This window comes from Trichechus manatus, unplaced genomic scaffold (assembly GCF_000243295.1).
Source record: "Trichechus manatus latirostris isolate Lorelei unplaced genomic scaffold, TriManLat1.0 scaffold00135, whole genome shotgun sequence".
Taxonomy (NCBI): Eukaryota; Metazoa; Chordata; class Mammalia; order Sirenia; family Trichechidae; genus Trichechus; species Trichechus manatus.
The window spans coordinates 4,870,373-4,895,859 of NW_004444071.1; the positions used below are offsets into that span (position 1 = coordinate 4,870,373).

Here is a 25,487-nt window from a genome sequence, read left to right on the forward strand (position 1 = left end):
TCGAACAAGTCCACGAGAGCCAAAGTATCACCTTGAGTATATCCCACCTGAATTCAGAGACCATCTCAAGAATAGATTTGACACACTGAATACTAATGACCGAAGACCAGACGAGTTGTGGAATGACATCAAGGACATCAAACATGAAGAAAGCAAGAGGTCATTAAAAAGACAGGAAAAAAAGAAAAGACCGAAATGGATGTCAGAAGAAACTCTGAAACTTATTCTTCAATGTTCAATAGGTAAAGTGAAAGGAAGAACTGATGAAGTAAAAGAGCAGAAGAGAAGATTTTAAAGGGTGGCTCGAGATGAAAAAGTAAAGTATTATAGTGACATGTGCAAAGACCTGGAGATAGAAAACCAAAAGGGGAGAACACACGTGACATTTCGCAAGCTGAAAGAACTGAAAAAAAATTCAAGGCTCAAAGTTGCAATATTGAAGGATTCTACTGGAAAAGTATTAAATGACGCAGGAAGCATCAAAAGAAGATGGAAGGAATACACAGAGTCACTGTACCAAAAAGAATTGGTCAACTTTCAACCATTTCAGGAGGTAGCATATGATTAGGAACCAGTGGTACTGAAAGAAGTCCAAGCTGCACTGAAGGCATTGGCAAAAAACAAAGGCTCCACGAATTGACAGAATACCAATTGAGATGTTTCGACAAACAGACACAATGCTGGAAGTGCTCACTAGTCTATGTCAAGAAATTTGGAAGACAGCTACCTGGCCAACCGACTGAAAGAAATCCATATTTATGCCTATTCCAAAGAAAGGTGATCCAGCCAAATGTGGAAATTATTGAACAATATCATTAATATCACACCTAAGCAAAATTTTGCTGAAGATCATTCAAAAGCAGCTGCAGCAGTACATCGACAGGGAACTGCCAGGAATTCAAGCTGGCAGGGTTCAAAAGAGGATGTGGAACCAGGGATATCATAGCTGATGTCAGATGGATCCTGGCTGAAACCAGAGAATACCAGAAAGATGTTTTATTGACTATGCAAAGGCATTTGACTGTGTGGATCATGACAAATTATGGATAACTCTGCAAAGAATGGGAATTCCAGAACACTTAATTGTTTTCATGAGGAACTTGTACATAGATCAAGAGGCAGTCGTCCGGACAGAACAAAGGGATACTTTGTGGTTTAAAGTCAGTAAAGGTATGCGTCAGGCCTGTATCCTTTCACCACACTTATTCAATCTGTATGCTGAGCAAATAGTTCGAGAAGCTGGACTATATGAAGAATGGGACATCAGGATTGGAGGAAGACTCATTAACAACCTGCGTTATGCAGATGACACAACCTTGCTTGCTGAAAATGAAGAGGACTTGAAGCACTTACTAATGAAGATCAAAGACCACAGCCTTCAGTATGGATTACACCTCAGTATAAAAAGGCAAAAATCATCACAACTGGACCAGTAAGCAACATCATGATAAACAGAGAAAAGACTGAAGTTGTCAAGGATTTCATTTTACTTGGATCCACAATCAACACTCATGGAAGCAGCAGTCAAGAAATCAAATGACACATTGCTTTGGGCAAATCTGCTGCAAAAGACCTCTTTAAAGTGTTAAAAAGGAAAGATGTCACCTTAAAGTCTAAGGTGCGCCTGACCCAAGCCATGGTGTTTTCAATCACCTCATATGCATGTGAAAGCTGGACAATGAATAAGGACGACGAAGAAGAATTGATGTCTTTGATTGTGGTGTTGGTGAGGAATACTGAATATACCATGAACTGCCAAAAGCATGAACAAATCTATCTTGGAAGAAGTACAACCAAAATGTTCCTTAGAAACAAGGATGGCAAGATGACGTCTCACATACTTCAGACGTGTTATCAGGGGGGTCTGTCCCTGGAGAAGGACATCATGCTTGGTAAAGTAGAGGGTCAGCGAAAAAGAGGACAGGGAAGATGTGATGGATTGACACAATGGCTGCAACAATAGGCTCAAGCATAACAATGATTGTGAGAATGACTTGGGACCAGGCAGTGTTTCGTTGTGTTGTACATAGGGTCACTATGAGTCAAAATCCAATTCAACGGCACCTAACAACATATGCATATTTATATCCCCAGTGGCTAGCACAGCATTTGACATATGGTTGATGTACCACAATGCTTTTCTCACTTACAGATGAGGAAAAATGGGACATGAAGCACTGACATGATTTTCTCAGAACTGCCTGGTTGATGATGGCAAAGCAGGGATAGAACTCAGGTCTCCTTGCTCCAAGTGTTGTCACATCTCATTAACTCCCATGGACAGAATGTCCTTCCCGCCCAAGGCTGCTACCTTGATGTTATTTAAGTGCTGGGATCATTGCTGTTTGCTCTTGTTGGGGTTGCTGATTAGTCAAAGATACGAAGAATGGCTTGAGCCATTTTCTGGGAATCAGGAAAATAAGAATTGTGAATGGCAATTCTCCAATTCTGTTGTCACCTTACGAACCTTATATCATGGGGAGAGTCTATAAAAAGTCTGAATGAGGAATATGTTTATCGAGTGAGAGGCAGAGAGCAATGATTTTCTACAGCAAATTATTTGTGTAGCTTTGCTCTGGCAAAATCAAGTTGGAAAGAAGATAAACAATGAAATTGTGATGGGGTCAGTGCGGAAGTGGCCAATCGATTCTTTCAAAGAACTCCACTTGCAGCAAGACCCCAGCCCTGGTGGCAGTTTTCCAAAAATGAAGAGCTGGGGCATTCTGAGGGGACTGATCCATAGAAGCCATATCTGGAGGACCTGCTGTGGTACTGCTTGGATTATAGAGAGTGAAGACTTTTCCCTCTCAAAACCAGAAGAACTTTCCTTTTTATTTTTTTTAAGTCTGAAACCCATAAATCCTTCTGCACATACGTATTAAACACAAACATATACTCAACCATTTTATAATAGCAAACATTTGCACTTCAGGGTATCAAAGTACAATTTTCAAAAAGAAAAAATACACAAATATATAGTGAGCACATGTTAAAGATTTATTTAACTTGTTAATGAGACAGACAAGATGGCAAAGCTGATTGAAAGGTAGATACAAGAAACTGATGCATTTATAACCCCTAAACCAAACCCGTTGAGTCCATTCCAACTGATAGTGACCCTACAGGGCAGAGTAGAACTGTCCCATAGGGTTTCCAAGGAGCGGCTGGTGGATTCAAACTGCTGACCTTCTGTTTAGCAGCCGAGCTCTTAACCACTGCACCATCAGGGCTCCGATGCATTTATAATCAGTGGAAAAACAAAAAAACAACAGTGGTACAATACTGCTAAATTAGATACATAATAAATTAATGTTCCATAAGCAAATAAAACCATAATCTTCAGGATTATCTTCTCTGGTGGACACAAATCATGTGTACCTAATCACTTTACTACGTATTAACATCTAACTCCATGTCTGTTCCCTAATCAGTAGTAAATAATAAAGTTAGAGTCCCATAGAGTCAGATAAGTCATGTTAGATATTTCAAAGTACACAGTTTGTCTTTGTTTTGCCTGGTTTCTAGGTTTTGGATAAATTTTCTTAAAAGTTGCGTATACCTGTTGGGGTTCCAGGCTACCTAAAATATGTCTTGGGTGACCAGGGCAAGGGAGGTGATAGGGGAGAGGAGAAGGAAAGTGGATTCAGGCTCCAGAGATTATGTTTTTATCTTCTAACTGACTGCAGAGACTTAGACTGCCAAGGAAACAAACAAACCCTGCCTTGGATGTTTTGCCTGTGGGTTTCTTACTGATTGTGATCTGAATGATGCCTTTCTTGGTATAGTTCAGCTGCTGGTTAAGCTCAATAGATTGCAAGGCTGTTTCATCGGGTTGGCTGGTTTGTTCATTCATTAAATTTCACTTCATTAATTCATGTCACAGACACTGTGTTAGGTGCTGGGGATACAATGGAGAATAAAGAAACATGGTTCCTGCTCTCCTGGAAGTCACATATTAGTAGTGGAAGAGATGAGCAAGAAAAGAGTAAACAAATATACATAATAATGATAAACTATGAGTGTGTTGGAGCCCTGGTGGCACAGTGGTTAAGAGCTCAGCTGCTAACCAAAAGGTCAGCAGTTCAAATCCACCAGCTGCTCCTTGGAAACCCTATGGAGTAGTTCTACTGTGTCCTATAGGGTCGATATGAGTCAGAATCAACTTGATGGCAACGGGTTTGGTTTTCATGCTATCAATAAGGAAAGTAAACTGCATTTTGTGATGGAGAATAATAAGTTGGACTAGCTTTGAATAGGCTAATCATTGACATCTTTGAAGAGGGAGCATTTAAATAGAGACCTGGAGGATGAAAAGGTGGCAGCCTTGACCAGAGTCAGGGGAGGGGTGTTTTGGACACTGGGAATGACAAATGCACAGGCACGAACCTGAAAGTGCCTTACGTCCACTGAGCACAAAGGTAGTAAGCAAGGGAGACAATGACATAAGAAAAGACTGGAAAGGTGGATGGAAGGAAGATAATGAAAGTATCTCAAGTTGTAAGAAATTTTTATTTTGTTCTAAAAGCAATGGAAATCCATCAAGTGGTTTTGTGCTGTGAAGTAACTGAATTTGTATTCAAAAATACCATTCTACATGGAGAATGGATCTATAGGGAGTAAGGCTGGAAACAGGAAGATCAGTTGGGGGTTCACTATGGTAGCCCAGACAAGATAAGGCCTGAACCAACATGGTAGTGCACAGTGGTTGGTTTTGAAATGTATTTTGCAGGTAGGACCACTGTGGGCCTTGCTGTTGGGATCGGAAGGTAAAAGAAAGAGGAATCAAGGGTGACTCCTAGATTTATGCAACTGGAGCACAGTAGCTCTATTTACCACGATGGGTAAGATTGGTGGGTTGGGGATTGGAGAGGGGAAGAGAAGTGAGATGATTTGGGCAGGGAGTAATCAAGAACTCCATGTTAAGTTTCCAAGTTTAAGTGGACCATGATACATCCAGGTTGGGATATAAAGTAAGCAGTTGGATATGAGTTTGAAGCTCAGGTAAGAGGTCTGGGCTTGTCGTATCCATTGAGAATCTCAGCATGTAGATGATATGTAAATCTCTAAGAGTAGATGAAATCACCAAGGGCAAGAGTACAGAAAGATAAGAGAGTCCAGATCTTAGAGACTTGTGTTAGTGTGCAAGAGGTAAATAAGAAAATAAAAGGCTCAAGATTTCCATCTCCCTCCCCATACTGAAGCCTCACAACCATATCATGACTTAGTGTCATGGATTGAACTGTGTCTCCCAAAAATACTGTCAACTTGGCTAGGCTATGATTCCCAGTACTGTGTGGTTGCCCTCCATTTTGTGATTTGATGTAATTTTCCTATGTGTTATAAATCCTAATCTCTGCCTGCGGTTGATGTGGCAAGATTAAATTATGTTAAAGAGGATTAGGGTGGGATATAATTTCCTTGTTCAGGTCACATCCCTGATCCAATGTAAAGGAAGTTTCCCTGGGGTGTGGCCTGCATCACCTTCTACCTTACAAGAGATAAAAGGAGAGAGAAGCAACAGAGAGAAGGACCTCCTACCACCAAGAAAGAAGAGCCAGGAATGGAGCATGTCCTTTGAACCCGGGATTCCTGAGCTGAGAAACTCCTTGATCCAGGGGAATATTGATGACAAGGACCTTCCCTGAGAGCCGACAGAGGCAGAAAGGCTTCCCCTAGAGCTAGCACCCTGAATTTGAACTTTTAGCCTCCTAAACTGTGAGCGAATAATTTTCTGTTTGTTAAAGTCATTTACTTGCACTATTTCTGTTATAGCAGCACTAAATAACTAAGGCACTTAGTCTGTTTCTACTATGGAGCATTCTTACTGATTGTTATAAGTCTGATTTGTGTGTTACTGGCCAGGTGATTCCACCTATGCACATCCTAGAAACATTCTCTTTCTCCCACTCTACATCACAGAACCTCCAAGAAGTAAATGTTATTTTCCTTCTTGATGGGCCTCCAAACACCCTTCTGGTACCCTTTTCTTGTCCATCAAGAACTCTGCTGAAAAAAGCGGGGGAGGGAGTGGAAGGATACAGGGCAGAAGAATGAAAGGGAAACTGTTCCTTACCTCTTCTTCTTCAAGTAGAATGAGCCGAACCACAACAATGTGAATTGCATTGCCAATGCTCGGGTTATGGAATAATCCAGTGACCTAGAAAAGAAAACCCATTAGCTCCAAATGAATAGATAAGGATGTCAAACCCCGCCCCCCCAAAAAAACCCCAAAAAAACAAAAACCAGTTGCCCTTGAGTCAATTCTTTTTTGTTGTTGTTTTTTAAAATTTTTCATTGTGCTTTAGGTGAATGTTTACAGAGCAAATCAGTTTCCCAATCAATAATTTGTACATAAAGTGTTCCATGACATTGGTTGCATTCTCCACAATGTGTCCACACTCTTCCCATTTCTGCCCTGGGTTCCCCATTTCCTTTCATCCAAATTTTCTACCCCTTCCTGCCTTCTTATCTTTGCTTTTGGGCAAATGTCGTCCTGTTGATCTCATATAATTGATTGCTAAGGAACACATTCCTCTCAGGTATTATTGTTTATTTTATAGGCCTATCTTTTGTTTGGCTGAAACGTGGTCTCCGGGAACGGCTTCAGTTCCAGGTCAGAAGGTGTCTTAGGGCCATAGTCCCAGGGGTCCTCCGGTCTCTGTCAGATGCCCTTGAGTCAATTCTGACTCATGGTGACCCCATGTGTAACAGAATAGAACTGCTCCAAAGGGTTTTTTTGGCTGTAATCCTTATGGAAGCAGACCACCAGGCCTTTCTCCTGCAGAGCTACTGGATGGGTTTGAACTGCCAATCTTTAGGTTAGTAGTTGAGGCAAACCATTTGTACCACCCATGGACCTATGCCAGAGGAGAAAAAATCAGCAATGTAACTCACTTCAAATAAAGGTTAGTTTATAGGTCAGGAGTTTTTGGTGGAGTGCGAAGAAGAATAGTCTGCCCATGGCCTGATCCGTATTACGACAACTGGCACAACAGTTAAGTACTCTGCTGCTAATGAAAAGGTTGGTGGTTCAAACCCACCAGTGGCTCTGTCGGAGAAAGGCCTGGCAGTCTGCTCTTGTGAAGATTACAGCCTAGAAAACCCTATGAGGCAGTTCTACTCTGTCACATGGGGTCACTATGATTCGAAAATCAACTCGATGGCATCTAAGAACAACGACAATAGCTGATTTGGGATTAAGTTGCTCTTCTAAAGAAAAACCTTTCCAGGGTAATAAATTGGCTATGTTCTTGAGGGATTGGTGCCTTTCTTCTTTTTACCTCTCTTTTATTATCAGTTAGTTGAACAGGAGAACCTTAGTAGATGGGTTAAATGATCTTTAACAAAATATCCTAAATGATTTTCGTTCTCTTCATGATCAGTGTCATTTGCCAGCAGCCAATTTATCTGCAACCATAATTTTTTCCTAATACAAAATAATGAGGCATCTGTAAAATTAAATAATGTCAGCCTTGAGGAAACTGAAACTAGCTCTTCTCAGCCAGAAGGAAGGAAGGAAAAGAAAGGAAAGAAGTCAACCTAAGCTGATATTTGATTAGTGGGTAAACTCCAGCACTAGGGAGACAGTCTCCTTACACAATACCTGGTAATTTGCATGAGGATGACCATCAAATCAGGAGTTCATTTTCTGGTTCTTTAGAGAAATTAAGAGCTTGTTTATACCTCCCCCCAAATAATGTTGTACTCAAAGCTCTTTGCTCCTTAGACAGAGCTGGAGATCCGTGACTCTGCTGGCCTCCCTGAACTCATGGGGCAAGTCTATTTCACTGACAGCCAGGCATTTGAAATGCCTTGCAACATTTTTTTCTCTGATGTCTTTACCTTTTCATTTTCATTATAAATAGTTTGAAGCACCAAGGAATGGAGTAGTCACACTCTTTAAACTTAAATTGTCCTTATTTTTAGTATTCAATCTGCTTGATTAAACCTCCCCTCCCTCTGTTTATGTGGAGAACAACATCAACAAAACAAAACCACTTGCTGTTGATTGGATTCTGACTTATGGTGACCTCATGTGTGTCAGAGTTAAACTGTACTCCATAGAGTTTTCAACGGCTGTTTTTTTGTAAGTAGATCACCAGGCTTTTCTTCCAAGGCACCTCTGGCTGGACTCCAACCTCCAACCATTCGGTTAGCAGCCTAGCACATTAATGTTTCTGCACCACCCAGGGATTCTTATATAGAGAAAACCAAAAGCCAAACCTATCGCTGTCAAGTCAATTCTGACTCATGGCGACCCCCTACGTTATAGCATAGAACTGCTCCATAGGGTTTTCTTGGTTGTAATCTTTACAGCAGCTGAAGGAGAACTAAAAAATAAATCAGGCGTTACTGTGGTTTCTCCTGTTGGCCAACAGAGGGTGTGAAGCTTCCATCTGTCAGGCTGAGGGGCTTGGTTGGAATGTTAACAGGAAGTACCTTCCAGGCAGTGGCATCACTAGGAATGGTGTCACCCAATGTGGTAACTCATGGTGTGACATGGCCCCGCCCCCCAGGGCTCTCCACAGCTCCTCCTCTCTCCCACTGGGCAAAGTGGAGACCCTCCTCACCGCCCAATGGTGGGTGCCGTGGCCCAGCTGCCTGCACCCCAACTGGTGGATGACAGAGAGTGGGAGATGGCAAGTTACTGCACTGGCTGACAGGTGACATCAACCCTAGCGACACCACTGCCTTGACGGCCCCTCCCCTGCTGCAGCTGCCACGGACCCTGGGGTCTTTTTGATGTCACCCCCTCTGACAGTGTCAGGGGGTTCAGTTTGCACCCCCTACTGATGCTACTGTTTTCAGGCCCCAATTAAAGGATCAGCTGAACAGCAAGTCTTCTGGACTTTTCTTTTTGGAAATGAACCTTCTTTGGAGTCTCTACTCTTGCCTGTGACTGGTGCAGTAAGTAAAAGTCATCCCGCTCGAGAGGAGCCCCAGTGGTGCAGTGGTTAAGTGCTTGGCTGCTAACTGAAGAGTCGGTGGTCCAAACCCACCAGCTGCTCAGCTGGAGACAGATGTGGCAGTGTGTTTCCATAAAGATTATAGCCTTAGAAATCCTGTAAGGCAGTTTTACTCTGTCCTATGTGGTCACTATAAGTTGGAATCACTCAATGGCAACTTTTTTTTTTTTTTTTTTGGTGTCTTGCTTTGTTTTTTTTTTTTTTTTGGTGTCTTGCTTTGAAGGAGGCACTCCACCTCTCCACCCTATCACTCTTGCCTTGGCGTTATAAACAGGGTAAATCCCAGAAAAAGGGAGGAATTCAGTCCTCTGTGTAACCAAAGCCAAGTTACATCAGATTATCTGAGAAGCTTTTTAAAGTACAGAGATTCCTGGGCTGCAGTCCCAAGGGTCTGATCAGGCCTGGGATAGAGCCTACAATATATGTAAAGGCAAGACTCCCTGCTTCACCCTGATATTCAGCCAGGCTTGGGAACATGGCAAGTCTTCTCAGTCTAGGCAACACTTGGTAGGTGCTTCTCAACCTTGACTACCCATCAGAATCCCCTAGGGACTTTTAAAAAGCCAGATGACTAGGCCACAGTCCAACCAATTAAATCAAAGTCTCAAGGGATGGCACCCAAGACATCAGTATCTTTTAAAATTTGGGAAGCACTGCTCTAGGCTATAGAGAAAGGAGAAGAATTTCTGTGGTTTCCACAGCTTAATACATTAGAAAAAGAATGCAGATAGTGTTTTAAAGAGGAGCTCTGATGATATAAAATTGATGCTTTATCTTGTACCTTCTTTGGGGACCATTTCGGGAATGGCCAGAAAGGCTAATGAAGAATTCAGGGACTCTCAGGCAAATATTCTTCCCCATCTCAATAGGATTAACACCCTCTCTGGGAAGGCAGAGAACACCAATAATGCTATGGGGAAGCTTGAAACCAGAGTTAATGAACTTTATTTGCATTCTAACTTTAACCACCTTAAGGGAATCATGTTCTAGTTCTTTGCCTCAGTTTACCTATTTGTGCATAGCCTAAAACAGGTGAGACAAAGTTATACTCGAAGGATAGAGTCACTTGGTAAATACCTAGAGTTGCTGTTGTACGCCATTGAGTCAATTCCAACTCATAGCGACCCTATATGATGGAGTAGAACTGCCCTCATCTGGTTTCCTAGGCTGTAATTCTATGGAAGCAGATCGCCAGGGCTTTTCTCCCCAGGAGCTACTGGGTTTGAACCAGCAACCCTTCCGTTAGCAGCCAAGTGCTTAACCATTGGGTCCCCAGTGCTCCTTAAATACTTAGCAGAAATATGAAAATGTAAATTACAAATTATCCCAGCATAAACATTTTGTGAAGGGAAAGACTAATTTGTCTTGAGTTTCTCAGGCAAGGAATAAATTCATATATATAAATAAAAAGAAGCCAAAAAGGAACAAAAGATCTCATGTTTTGGAGTTTCTTTTAGGGGAAGGGCATCTCTAATGACATCTGTTTCCCACTGCTCACCCCATGCAGTCTGGCATACCATATTCATGATGGTGAGGATATAGGACTCCACATCACTCCCATGATACTCAATCATCTTCGTGTCAGCCACCACCAGAGTCTCCACCCATCTCTCTTTGCTGATGGAACGCCGAGAGAGGGTTCTGCTTGGCATGCGGTTCCTCTCCCACTTCTCCCTCCGTAGCTCTTGCTTCTGGAAAGTGCCAGAACTGTCTAAAAATTAAACAGAAGATAGTGGGATACATCTATATATCTCTCACATAGTTTCCACTAATGTTTGTAAAGATGGAAATCTGTAAGTGTAATTTATGTTTAGTAATGTATGAATGCACTGTTCATAAATTCATCATTTTAAAGAGATCATTTTAAATGAATACAACCAAGATAAATGAAATGTGAGACTTACAGAGAGGTTCAAAACAGTTCTTTGAAATAATTATTGTCTTTTTCACTAAATTTTGTCCTTTACTATGAAAAAGGTAGTATAATCAAAAATGGGAATTTTCTCCTTCTTCTCCTCCTTTAAATTATTCAGTGCCTACAATGTGCAAAGCAGTGTACTAGGCTTTTAAATGTACATTTGGTTATCCTCATAAACATTTAAGGTACATATCATTCTATTTTACAAATGTGGCAACGGACGCTCAAGATGGCTGGTTAAAATCATCCCCAAAGACACATAGCCCATTCCGTCAGGGGAAGATGCATGATATTGATGCCCTAAAGTCATGCATATTCATATATACCCCACCTGTCAGTGCAAAAGGTTAACACATTTGACCGCTAACCAAAAGGCTGGAGGTTCAAGTCTACCCAGCGGTGCCTAGAAAGAAAGGCCTGGCAATCTACTCCCCTCAAAATTAGTCAATGAAAACTGTATGGAGCACAGTTCTACTCTGACACACAAGGAGTTGCCATGCATAGAACTGATTCAATGGTAACTTGTCCCCCGCAGTATAAACATGCATAGAAAGACGGTAGATGTAAGCTGGGAAAGCTGCATGCAGTTCAGGGCATCCCACTTCCAGAAAGTATAAAAAAAGCTGGGGAAGATTTAGAGAGGACTAGAAAACTATCAACGTCACTAAATAGGCTTCAGTATGAAAACAATTCAAATATTAGGATTTGGAGGGCAAAACCTAACAGGTCAAAGTCTACGGAATCATGAAGAAAATTGGAAAGACGATGCACAGAATTATTCTCAAAATCCCGGAATACCAGAACTAGAGAGCACCTCCATGAAACTTGAAAGGTCTATTTAAAACTAAGATATAGCTGTGGGGCCCCCAGCTTTAGAGATAGAGGCTCTGGAATTTTCTTTTCTGTAAAACAGGGTAGTGAATTCAATGTACTAGTTGATGTTGTTAGTTGCTGTCAAGTCGATTCCGACTCATGGCGAAACCATATGACCCCATGTGCGCAGAGGAGAACTGCTCCATAGGGTTTTCAACGCTGTGACCCTTCAGAAGCAGATCTCCAGGACTTATCTTCTGAGGCACCTCCGAGTGGTTTTGAACCACCAACTTTTCGGCTAGTAGTCAAGCGCTTAACTGCTTCACCAGCCAGGGCCTCTCAATATACTTAAACTGTGATGTTTAATTAGACATACGATATTCTCCAGGTACGAAGAACTTTCCAGCGCATGCTAGGCTCTCTGGATACAGTTCTTGCCCTCAAGATGTTCTTTCAGTTATTGCAGAAGGCAAAAAAAACAAAAACAAAAAAAAAACTGTAATTAACCAACAGAGAATCACACAAATAATAAATAATAAATGTCACTAAGTTTAGAGGGAAAAGAGATCAAGGAAAGCCAGATTCAATGAATATCTGCTATTTTCCGGACACTATGCCAGGCCATGAGATTACACAGATGAATAAAAATGTATTTTACTGACATTGAGGGGTTGGCTGCCTAGGTAGACAGGCAGGTGGGTGAAACTGGCTTACTTCTCAAGGTGGCAAGTAGGTCTTTCAGGGTGGGTAGAATTTAGGCAGAGGAGAGCAGATGAGGTGAAGAGGATGAACAAAGATGTGGAGATGTGGAGAATGCAGAATGGCCTGGATAATTCCAAACTGCCTAATCCTGCACTGTCTTCATTCGCCAGGTGATCTAGGGATATCAGCTTCTCCTTTATAAATGATATTATTCTTTGCTTATTAAAGTCAGCTTATATTTCTGAACCTACACAGGCTGGGATGGTAGGAGGAATCCAGAGAGCCCACAAAAGGGTAGCAGATGGAAGCTGGGCAAGGATTCTAATTTTGCTGCAGAGTCTCCATAAGTAGATCCTTTGCATGTCCATAACTGAGTGGTAGCTCATCATGGTTTCTAACAAATGAATATGAAAACTGAATAAATGCCAACCAGACAAGCTGAACCAATTTAAAGGGGAAAAGAGTGAAATTTTCTAGTTCTTCCTAATATCAATACATTACATTAACATACTGCTTCGAAGCTCAGGGCACATCCCGATACACAATCGTATTTGCTTCTCCTAACAACCCAGAGGTAGGAGAGCAGGCGTTACTAATTCCATTTTCCAGAAAAGTGAATTGCAGTATTAAAAGTTTAAATCAGGAGAAATAGATACATAGATCAATGGAACAGAGTAGAGAACCAAGAAATAGACCCACACAAAGAGGCCTCACTGACTTTTTTCACAAAGGTGCAAAAGAGATTCCATAGTAGAAGGAGAGTCTTTTCAACAGAAGACACTGGAGCAATTGGACATTCATGGGGGAGGGGAGAGATTAACCCTTGACCTAAACCTGACTTCTTATACAAAACTCACTTAAAATAGATTTCAACGTAACTATATAAAGCTGTGAAATTTTTGGAAAAAAAAAAATAGGAGAAATACTTAGCATCTAGAACTAGGCAAAGAGTTCTCAGACTTAGTTGATCCATAAAAGGAAAAATGGATAAATCAGACCACATCAAAAATAAAAACTTTTGCTCTGTGAAAGCCCATGTGAAGTATGGAGTTTCTTTTGGAGGTGATGAAAATGTTTGAAACTTGATTGTGGTGACGGTTGCACAATCCTGTGAATATATTAAAAATCACTGAATTGTACACTTTAAGTAGGTAAATTGCATGGTATGTGAACTATATATCAATAAAGTGATTTTTATTTTTTTAAAGCTCATGTGAAGAGGATGAAAAGACAAGCTACAAGCTGCGAGAAAACATTTGCAAACCACATATATATGCAACTCTCAAAAGTCAATAGTAAAGATTAGTATCTAGAATATACATACAACTCTCAAAACTCAACAATGATAAAAAAAATCCAGTTAGGAAATGAACAAAAGATATGAACAAACATTTCAATGAAAAGGACATAAGATGGCAAATAAGCACATGAAAATATATAAAATGTCATTAGCTATCAGGGAAATGCAAATTAAAACCACAATGAGATATCACTACATGCCTATAAGAGTAGCTAAAATAAAAAATAATGACAACATCAAATGCTGGTGAGTATGAGGAGAAAATGGATCACTCATACACTGCTGGTGAGAATGTAAAATGATACAGCCCCCGTGGAAACCAGTTTTGCAGTTTCTTATAAAACTATACATGCAATTACCACATGACCTAGCGTTTGTATTCAAGGGAATTTACCCCAGAGAAATGAAAACTTATGTTAACATAAAAATCAGTATACAAATGCCCATCACAGTTTTACTCATAATATCCAAAAACTGGAAACAGTCCAAATGTCATTCAATAGATAAATGGTTAAATAAATTGTGGTACAGCCATGGAATACCACTGAGCAACAAAAAGGAGCAAACTACCGATACACACAACAACCTGGATGAATCTCCAGGGAATTATACCGAGTAAAAAAAAGTCAATCCCAAAAGGTTACATACTATATGATTTCAGTTGTATAACATTTTTTTCTTGAATGATAAAATTTTAGAACAGATTAGTGATTGCCAGGGGTTAGGAATGAGGAGGAGGTGGGGCACAGGAGGAAGGTGGGTGTGGTTATAAAAGGGCAACAAGAGAGATCCTTGTGGATCTTGACTGTGGCAGTGAACACACAAACTTACACATGTGAAAAACTGTACAGAAATAAACACACACAAATCGGTGCAAGTAAAATTGGGAAAATTTGAATAAGATCAATAGATAGCATCAAAGTCAATATGCTTGTTGTGATATTGTACTACATTTTACAAGATGTTACCATCGGAGGAAACTGGGAAAACGGTATATGGGATCTCTCTGTATTATATCTTATGACTCTATGTGAATCTACAATTAGCTCAATAAAAATTTCAATTCAAGAGAAGTTTAAATTACATGTCCAAGGTCACCCAGTAGTAGCAAAAGCAAAAACTAAACCTAAATCTCCCAATTTCTAGTCCAGAGCCAGTGACTCCCAACTACCCCCTGGCTCAGACTCCTCTGTCCTCAGACAGCCCCTCTGAGCTCCAGATTTATAGTTTCTGTTTGCACCAATTTACCACCAAGAAGAGCAATCTCTGAGGAATGGAAGTGAGATGAGACAAGGAAAGGGAAAGTGTCTATGACAAAATCATACACATGGTAGAGTCCTAGTTATGTGAAATTATATATGTGCATAAGCAAATAAAAACATACAAGAGTAAAGTTAATCAAATACAGGCAGTCCCCAAGTTACAAACATCTGATTTATGGAGAAACTCGTACTTGTCCTTTAATGTTATGTAAACTTGCCCTCACTTCGAAACAACTGAACCAACCCCTACTCGCAACAAATTTCTTCATCACAACCACCTTCACTTGTTGGACGTGTGGCTTTTAAATTACTGAAAAGGCGTCGAGCCTTTTTTTGCACTAAAGTACAGCTGTAAGGCTAAATAAGAACTGTACGTACCTGTTTCGACTTATCTACAAATTCTTTAAAAAAAAAAAACACTCAGGAACACATCTCAGGGGAGAGACATTGCTGAGCACCGCATCCAACCACCCAGCGCAGCCCCCAGGAGCAAGTCTGACTCAGGAAGAAGTTACTCAAATCTGTCCGTCTAGAATTATTGAGAGCCTCTCCTCAGATTTTAAATGTTCAAAATATAAAATAAAATTGGGCAAAATAAATAAGGCCATCCACGTCACGGCAAAGGTGCTTTGAGATCGCTGCATAAAATGTGAGCAGACTCCACAGCCTCGAAACCTTCCAAATAACAACTCTCAGAGCTGACAATCAGGACAGGGTGGACTCTGGGTCTTCCAGGTCCTTTGTCAACTGGAGGCTTAAATTGAGGGGGTTAAGTTTGAAGATACAAAGCACACAACAGTCAGCACAATACTTTTCCTACAGTCTGCCTTAAGCCATTTGAAATGAAGATGGAAAATCCCCCAGAGCCACAGAACCCACAACATTCCTCTCATTTTCCTTTTTCGGTTTCCTGTAATGTTAACTGAAAAGAGACTGACAACCACCAACAGCAACCTTTAAAGAACTCTTGTAGTTCATGCATTGGATCAAATGGATTTTCTGGGTATTCACAGATAGGTAAAAAACAGACTAAAGTCTCCCATAACCCATCCCACATAAAAACCAAACCAACCCCCTTGCTATAGAGTCATTCTTGACCCATGGTGACCCCATGTGTTACAGAGTAGAACTTCTCTATAGGGTTTTCCTGGCTGTAACCTTTATATTGAATACACCATGGACTGCCAGAAAAATGAACAAATCTGTCTTGGAAGAAGTACAGCCAGAATGCTCCTTAGAAGGATGGTGAGACTTCATCTCACTTATTTTGGACATCTTATCGGGAGGGATCAATCCCTGGAGAAGGACATTATACTTGGTAAAGTAGAGCATCAGTGAAAAAGAGGAAGACCCTCAACTAGATGGATTGACACAGTGGCTGCAGTGATGGGCTCAAACACAGCAATGATTATGAGGATGGTACAGGACCAGGCAACGTTTCGTTCTGTTACATATAGGATCGCTATGAGTCAGAACAAGCTCAAAGGCACCTAACCACAACAACAACAATCTTTACAGTAGCAGATCACCAGACACTTCTTTCGCATTGCTACTAGGTGATCTGAAACACCACCTTTAGGTTAGTAGTCAAGTGCAAACTGTTTGCACCACCCAAGGATCTACCACATAAGAAGAGTGTTATTAACAGAAAACTAAATTCCTGTGTTCAAGGAATCTTTAACAAATCCAAAACTCAACCTAACACACAACTGGGACGTCATCCCTCCCTTTAAACACTTTTATAAAGGAAAGAGAATTGACCAAACGATGTTGTTGTTGTCAGCTGCCATCAAGTTTACTCAGACTCATGGCGACCCTGTGTACAATAGAACAAAACATTGCCTGGTCTTGCATGATTCTCACAATCACCAGCATATTCAAGTCCATCTTTGCAGCTATTCTGTCAACCCATCTTGCCAAGGGTCTCCCACACCCTTGTTGGCTCTCTACTTCAACAAACACGATGTCTTCCTCTAGTGATTGATCCCTCCTGATGACATATCCAAAGCAATCAAGTTGGACAATGTTCTGATGTTCTCTTCCCTTTGGTTCCAGTAACAAATTCTCCAGACTGTCCTTCTATAGCTTCTTCCTGTCTCTTTTGCTGACTTATCTTCTACCACCTGCCATAAATACTGAAGATTCTCATGGCTCTGTCCTCAGCCCTTTCCACCTTCTATGCTCTCTCCATAGGTATGACCTCACTGCACCTTCCCATGACTTCAATTTCCACCTATGTGCTCTTGATTCATAAATTTATAACTTCCAGCCCAAACCTCTCTTCTAAACTCCTGACTTATATATTCAACTGCTTACTTGGCATCTCCATTGGGACATCTCAAAGGGATCTCAATCTCAATAATACATCTAAAAATGAAATTACAATCTTCCTCCTCCAAATTTTATCTCCTCTAGCATCCTCATTTCAGTAAACAGCATTACCACCCTCCAGTAATACAAGCCAGAGTAGAACTTGACACATTCCTTATCTTCACCACCACAACCAGCCCATCACCAAATCCTATGCCTCTTAGCTTCTGTATTTCTCTTGAATCCATCTACTTCTCTCCATTACCATGGCCACCACCCTAGTCCAAGCTACCATTATCACATACCTGCATGACTGTAAGATTCTCCTATAGGTAGGTTGATCCATTCCCAGCTCTGCTTCCTCTGTGGTCCACAGATCACACATGCTGAAGCCTGCATCATCTTTTTGAAATGGAAATCTGATCTTATCATCCACTGCTTAAAAACACCTCAATGGCTTCCCATTGCTTTTCTGATAAATACCCAAACTCCTAATATGGCTTCTAAGATCCTTGTGTCTACCTAATTCTCCAGCCTAGTCTCTGAACTCCATCCTCACTGGCCTTATTTTAGTTCTTGAATGTGTTGTATTCTTCCACCATAGAAAAAGACCTGGTGCTGTCGAGTAGATTCCGACTCATGGTGATACTGAGCCTTTATAAATGCTGTTTGTTGAGCCTAGAATGCTGATCTCTTCTTCCTTCATCTCACTAACTCCCAGTATTCCTTCAGATCTCAACTCAAATGCCCCTTCCTCATGGAATCTTCTCCAGCCTTCCTAACCAAACCAGTGGTCATTAACTCGATTCAATTAATGGCGACCCCATGTGTTGCAAAGTAGAAATGTGCTCTGTAGGGTTTTCAAGGCTCTGAGTTTTTGGAAGTGAATTGCCAGGCCTTTCTTCCTAGGCACCTCTGGGTAGGTTAGAACCTTCAACTTTTCTTTTCCCCCTTCCCCCCTTTTTTTAATTGTATTTTAGATGAAGGTTTACAAAACAAATAGTTTCTCATTGAACAGTTAGTACACATATTGTTTTATGACAATGGTTAACAACCCCATGACATGTCAACACTGTCCCTTCTCAACCTTGGGTTCCCTATTACCAGCTTTCCTGTCCCCTCCTGCCTTCTAGTCCTTGTCCCTGGACTGGTGTGCCCCATTAGTCTCATTTTGTTTTATGGGGCTGTCTAATATTTGGCTGAAGGGTGAACCTCGGGAGTGACTTCATTACAGAGCTAAAAAGGTGTCCAGGGGCCATACTCACGGGGTTTCTCCAGTGTGTCAGGCCAGTAAGTCTGCTCTTTTTTTGTGAGTTAGAATTTTGTTCTACATTTTTCTCCAGCTCTGTCTGGGACCCTCTGTTGTGATCGCGAACCAACAACTTTTCACTAGTAATTAAGTGCTTAACTGTTTATACCACCCAGGGACTCCCCAACCTCCTTAATGAGAAGAAATTCTCCATAAAAATCCTCTCATCCCACCATATTCTCCCTTTTGAAACATGTATTACAGTTGTAATTGTATATTTATTTGAATTTTTTTACATTAATGTCAATCCGCACTACTAGATTGTAAATACCTTGAAAGCAGGGACCACACTTCAGGGCAAGGACTGCATCTTTTTTTGTTTTTCTTTTTTAAAGGTTCATTTCGAAATAATTTCAGACTTGCAAAACATCTGCAGAAATACTACAAATAGTACAGAGTCACCATATCCCCTTCACCCAGCTTGCCCATATGTTAACATTTTACATAATCATACAGTTCCTTAGTTTTTCTTGGTCTTTCATGACCATGACCCTTTTGAAGAATCTGGGCCAATTATTTTGTAGAATGTCTTTCAATTTGGGTTTGTCTGATGGTTTCCTCATGATTAAACCACGTTTTCCATTTTGGGCAAGACTCCCACAGATGCGATGTCATGCCTTTTTCAGTGCATCATATCAGGGGGTAGATGATGTTGAAATATCTCATTATTGATGATGTTAACTTCTATCACTTGGTTAAGGTGGTATCCATGTGTTTCTTCACCATAAAGTTACTATTTGTTCTTGTGTATTTAATAAGTATTTTGTGGGGAGATACTTAAAAATTATAAAAATATTCCATTTCTCATCATACTTTCATTCATTAATTTTGGCATACGTTGGTGATTTTTGCCTGCAACAATCATTACTGTGCCAAATAGTGATTTTCTATTTCCATCATCCCATCTACATTATTAATGGAAATGCTACTGTAAGGAAGCATACTTTGGACATGTTATCAGGAGGGACCAGTCCCTGGAGGACATCATGCTTGGTAAAGTGGAGGGGCAGCAAAAAAGAGGAAGACCCTCAATGAGATGAACTGACACAGTGGCTACAATAATGGGCTCAAGCATAACAATTGTGAGGATGGTGCAGGACTGGACAGTGTTTCATTCTGTTGTACGTAGGGTCACTATGAGTCAGAACCTATTCAACGGCACCTAACAACAACAACTATAAAGAAGAGTTGTCCCTTCTTCCCACTTTTTCTCTTATTTATTTATATCAATAAGGACTCATGAATATTTATTTTATTCTATGGGTTACATTACAATGCAATCATTATTTGTTTTGTTGCTTAAATTGTCCCTGCTATGACCACTGTAAACTCCTTCAAGCTGGTTCCGTGTACTTTCAACATGTCCAACACTTTTGAGTACTTCCTTACTTTCTGGCAACACGAAATGTTCCAGGTTCATCCTGTATCTTCCCTGTCCCAATCCTGGAACCAACCACTTCTCCTTTTATTGGAGAATGATATTTGAAACCAAGATCTGGGTACTTGTTGCTACTGGGGTGTCAATTGCATCTAGGCTGTCTCAGCAGATAGAGTTAGGAAATATATCTATGCACACACATATACATACACATGTATAAATACATCTTGATCAATTTCTACATTTCTCTATCTACTAAAAACCACGAGTTCATACTGATACCTGTGATTCTAATCCAGTACCGTACAGTTTATTTTAGACCTCCTTGTCTGCAACTCCTTTCTCCACCATTGAGAAACCTGACTCTCACTATCCACAAAATATTTAGTTATTTGTTCAGTCCTCAAATACATATAAAATAGTTTCAGAATTGCTAACGTATTTGTTGTCGCTGTTAGTTGCCACTGAGTTAGCTCCTACTCATGGTGACCTTATGTATAACAGAATGAAATTCTGCCTGGTCCTGCACCATCTTCATATCATTGGCATGTTTGAGTTGATTGTTGTGGCTATTCTGTCAATCAATCTCACTGAGAGTTTCCCTTGTTTTCAGTGACCCTCTATACTCTTGCGAAAAACAAATTTACTAACTAGAATTCAATACTTACGGACTTTTTTGTTTTTGTCTTTTGACTTACAGCATGGTCAAAATACCATTGCCTAAAGTTACTTAGGTTAGCTCTTTTCTTCTCCATCCACTTCATTTTGGTTATGCTATTCACTGATAATACAGTTAGGTTTCATTTGTTACTGTTTGTATGCCATTTCAATTCCCCCCATATCCTGGTTGATTTAATAATTTATTTCTTTATTTATTGAAAATATGAAATGATCTTAAAGTCAGAACTATACACAAAGGCATACTGACAGGAATGCATGAGAGGGACTGCAGGGTTATGGGGCCAAGGGTGTACATACATAAATACACAAATATTTGTTAAGCAGCTACTATGAGCTAGTCACTGTACTAGAGAATGAGGATGCAACCAGGAGCAAGAACAATATGGTCTCTGGACTCATGGAGCTTGGAATCTAATGATGAAGACCCACCATAAATAAGTGAGAGCATCAAACCAATAAAAAATGAGAGATTGTAATATGCACTATGGAGTCCCTTGGTGATATAAACTGTCAACATGTTTGGAAGCTAACTGAAAGGTTGGAAGTTTGAGTCTACCCAGCGGTACCTTGGAAGAAAGGCCTTATGATCTACTTCTGAAAAATCAGACACTGATTACCCTATAGAGCACAGTTCTACTCTGATACACATGGGGGTGCCATGAGTTGGAATTGATTCGATGGCAACTGGTTTGGGTTTTTTTTTTTTTGTTGTTGTTGTTAATATGCACTACGAAGGATGCAAACAGGCTACTGGGATAAACAGTAATATAAGGGAAGAATGCATTTTAGACAGGGTGCTCAGGAAAAAACACTGAAGCCTAGTGGATGAGAAGACCATGTGTAGGCACAGACAGAGAATGTTCCAGACCTTCCTAAGGCAAGAAAAAGCTTAGTAGGCACTAGAAACTCTCAGGACAAAGGTTGATTGGGACATGGTGAATGTGGGGCAAGTAGCATAAGAGACTACACTGAAGGGGTAGGCAGGGCCAGATGGCCTTCAGGGTGATAACATTAGAAATGGCCTGGGCATTTCTGCCTCTTCTCTCTTGCACTGAAGATTTCAATAGCCACTTCCAACCCTACCAGTTTCAAATACTACTTTCGTTCTGTCCCCTAAGCCAGCTTTATCACCAGCTCAGGACACAAACACTGCCCTTCACCCCCAAATCATAGCTTGGTGAGTAAGTGACTGGCCCTACTCAATTTATTCCCAGAACCTTTACCCTTCAACCCCTTCCAATCCCACTCCAACTTCCCCATAGCTGGAACTCTTCCAAGGCAACATGGAACTTTCCAAGGCAATTTGTTACTGATTCCCTCCAGGACTGACAACCTTCGGTAATCTGGCTCTGTTGATAGACGTCATACAATTTTTACAGCTGACTTGCTGTTTTTCCTTCCTTTTCAATTATGATTTTGAAACCCATATAAAATACTCTGGATCCACACGTGGCTCAGGAAATTCTGAATTAAAGCGCTGGCCAAGGTGCAGCTGGCCCAACCAGGCCTCCAAGGCCCTGGTGCTCATACTGCTCAGACAGACTTTGGTGTCCTTCCAAACACACTGTGTATTCCAAGCACCACTCCCAACTGTCACTCTCCAAAAGAATGGAATTATGTCAACAAAATATGCAAAAAGCACCCCTTTTCCATGAAAGAAAAATGCAAAATTAATGCCAATAAATGCATAGGATCATTACCTCTCCACCATTCCTCTAGTCTCCCCTCTGAAAGTGTTTACAGAGTTAGAATTGTAAAATTTATCTTTCCAAACTCAGAAGTACAATGTCTAATTAAAACAGACAATGCAATGAATCCTGGAGAAATGGAGCGCCCCTGAGGACACCTGCAGAACAGAAATCACTATTTTAATCTCAGTTTTGTTTGATCATGAATCTGTAAATATCTTAAAATGTGAGTTTGTAACCTTAAAAGAGTAATATCACCATATCTTCTGAGGATACTATAGGTTACCAATTAAGGCAATATAGAATGATGCTTACGAGCAGAGTTTCCGAGCCAAATTAGCACTGTTTCTTAGTAACTCCTTACAGACTTTGGGAAATTTACTTGACTTCTCTGTGCCTCAGTTTCCTCCTCTTTAAAATGATGATGTACCAGAATTTACTCTATGTAATTCTTATAAGCATTAAATAAGTTGATGTGTGAAACAAATAAAATGGTACACTATAAATGATAAATGCTGGTGGTGCAGTGGTTAAGTGCTCAGCTGCTAAGCAAAAGGTTGGCGGTTCAAACCCACCAGCCACTCTGCGGGAGAAAGACGTGGCAGTCTACTTCTGTACATATTACAGCCTTGCAAACCCTGTGGCAGCAGCTCTACTCTGTCCTGTAGGGTCACTATGAGTTTGAATCCACTCAATGGTAATGAGTTATTACTATAATATTTGATACAACAAATGGACCTGGCTGGAATATCTGAAAGATTCAATGTGAATTAATAGCAAAGGTGGCATCAGGGTTTTGGATGATGGCAGCAGATATCAGCATACCCCCCAAAAGCATATATTACTCCCAAGAGTTAAAAAGTTTTCAAATGCTCTTCAGAGTTAGGCTTCAAATATAGGAAGTAATAAAAGGACGGAAATGGGAAAGAACTAGATAGGTGAGAAAGCCTATTATGAGAAGAAAGTCATAAAATCTCCACCTACGCAATAGATTTGCCATTTGAAAAGGTGGGATAGGTTTCCAGCATCAAGCCCCTGTGATCCATCTTATATGAAGATGAAGATATTGCTATATAGTTTAGAGGTGATGGTGCTTAAGAGTTGACTATGCATGATGATCACTACCCGTCTGTCAGTTTGTTGTACCACGGTGGTTTGTGCATTGCTATGATGCTGGAAGCCACCGATATTTTAAATACCAGCAGTGTCACCCATGGTGGACAGGTTTCAGCAGAGCTTCTAGACTAAGACAGACTAGGAAGAAAGGTCTGGCTAACTACTTCTGGAAATTAGTCATTGAAAACCTTATGGCTCACAACAGAATATTATCTGATAAAGTACTTGAAGATGAGCCTCCTAGGTTGGAAGGCACTCAAAATACACAGTGGCCACAACAACGGACTCGAGCATAATAACGATGACTGTGAAAATGGCACAGGACAGGGCAATGTTTTGTTCTATTAGACATGAGGTCACCATGAGTTGGAGCAATTAACAACAGGCATGATGACAAGGTTAATGGCAGGGACAAGGCCAAGTCCAAGATCACTGGAGTAGGTGTGAAGCTGCGATCATTCACGTGATATTTATCTGTGAGAGGTGAACTAATTTGGCTTCTCAACTCAAACCTTGCCCCATTTTAGCTTATTGAGTTTCTCTTGTACAAACAAGTGGGTCCATATGAGAAAAGCTAATACAATGTCCTCCTGCAGAACACTGGGACTTTGGCTCACTTGGCCCAACATCTGGCCTTGGGATCAGCAAAGCTTCCTGTGGAGCGCTGGCTGGGTCATGGGCTGGACCAAAGAGCAACTGAGTTCATGGCAGAACAAGGAGATCTGACTAGAATCCACGTAGGTTGGCCTCATTTTAAAATGAATTTGAGACTTGGTAGGGATTCACATCTTGATTTCAAGTGAGTATTAGTCAAATATTCCAAAATCCCACACTGGATATATAACTGTGGAAGGCCTATAATCTAATGTTTCTGAAACAAAGAAGCTGCTTCCCATCAGTTCTTAGAATGTGGTTGATAGTGTGGAATGTAACAAAGGGGACAATCAGTATTATCAAAAGGGCCAATCAGGAAGCTATACTTAGGCTCCTCAGTGCATATTGTCTTATCAGGGTTTATTGTAGATGGATGTGGCCAGTCAGCAACTGCAGTGAGTGCTACTAGCTCATTGCTGAGGAAATCAAGTTCTAGGGAAGTAAAAACAGAGCTAAGTAAACAGAAACCACTAACGTACAAAACAATGTTGTTGTTAGTTCTCAAAAAGTTTTAACAAAAGCTTTTTAAAACTGCAGATTTAAAGTTAGAACAAGGTTTTTCCTGCTTGTTCTAATGCACTTTTGATCCTCAAAACTGCAAGAGCATAACAAATAGAAATTTGCAGATGAACCCAGCAGGGGAGTTTGATTTATATAGCCTGCCTTATTTCAAAAAGGAGTTAATGGGACTCCCAGATATAGACATTACAGCCAGATAACTTAAATTAGAGGACATAGAGAAAGAAAGAAAAATAAACGTAGTGCAGTATAATGGATTGCTTTTTGTATGGCTTTTCTAGCCATGGTCTTGTAACTCCCACCCGGGTGATTGGGCAGGACTGTGTGATAGGGTTTAATTGTGGCCCACCAAGGGGATTGGTCAGTTTTGCCATCCTGCTGGGCTTGAAATGAGCCATCCCAGAGGTGGGAAAGAGAAAAGCCCACCACCACCAACGAAGGAGAGACCGGCAGGAGAGAACCACAGGAGACAGTGCAGTGGGCTTTCCAGCCCACAGAGCAAGAAAGCTGAGTGCCTCTGGGCAGAGACTGAGAGCCAGGGAGAAGCCTATGCCTTACTCACGAATTTGGTACTTGCCAGCCTCCACAACCTCGTGAGCCATTTCCTTTATACAGTTCATGAGTTTTGTGAGACGTTGTAGTGAATTAGAGAACTTAAAGATGGGAGAGAGAGTACTGAGAAGAGAGGGAGTAGTTGATGTTAAGAGATGATGAAGTGGTATAGCAGCTTGGAGAAGGTGGACATTTGGGACATCTTTAACCTCCGCCTCATAGGAACAGGAAGCCCTGATGGCAGAGTGGTTAAGGGCTACGGCTGCTAACCAAAAGATCGGCAGTTCAAATCCTCCAGGCGCTCCCTGGAAACCCTATG

The 25,487-nt window shown here is 40.8% G+C and overlaps 1 protein-coding gene across 1 annotated transcript in view; it reads right to left on the reverse strand.

Annotated features, from left to right (window-relative positions):
• The window catches only part of ADAMTS12 (ADAM metallopeptidase with thrombospondin type 1 motif 12), a 392,100-nt gene that overhangs the window by 157,540 nt on the left and 209,073 nt on the right, over positions 1-25,487 (reverse strand). The window contains exons 4-5 of the mRNA XM_004385253.1: positions 10,484-10,677; positions 6,074-6,157 (exon numbers count right to left, since the gene is read on the reverse strand). Of these exons, the coding sequence (XP_004385310.1) occupies positions 6,074-6,157; positions 10,484-10,677 (278 nt within the window). The remainder of the gene's footprint in view (positions 1-6,073; positions 6,158-10,483; positions 10,678-25,487) is intronic.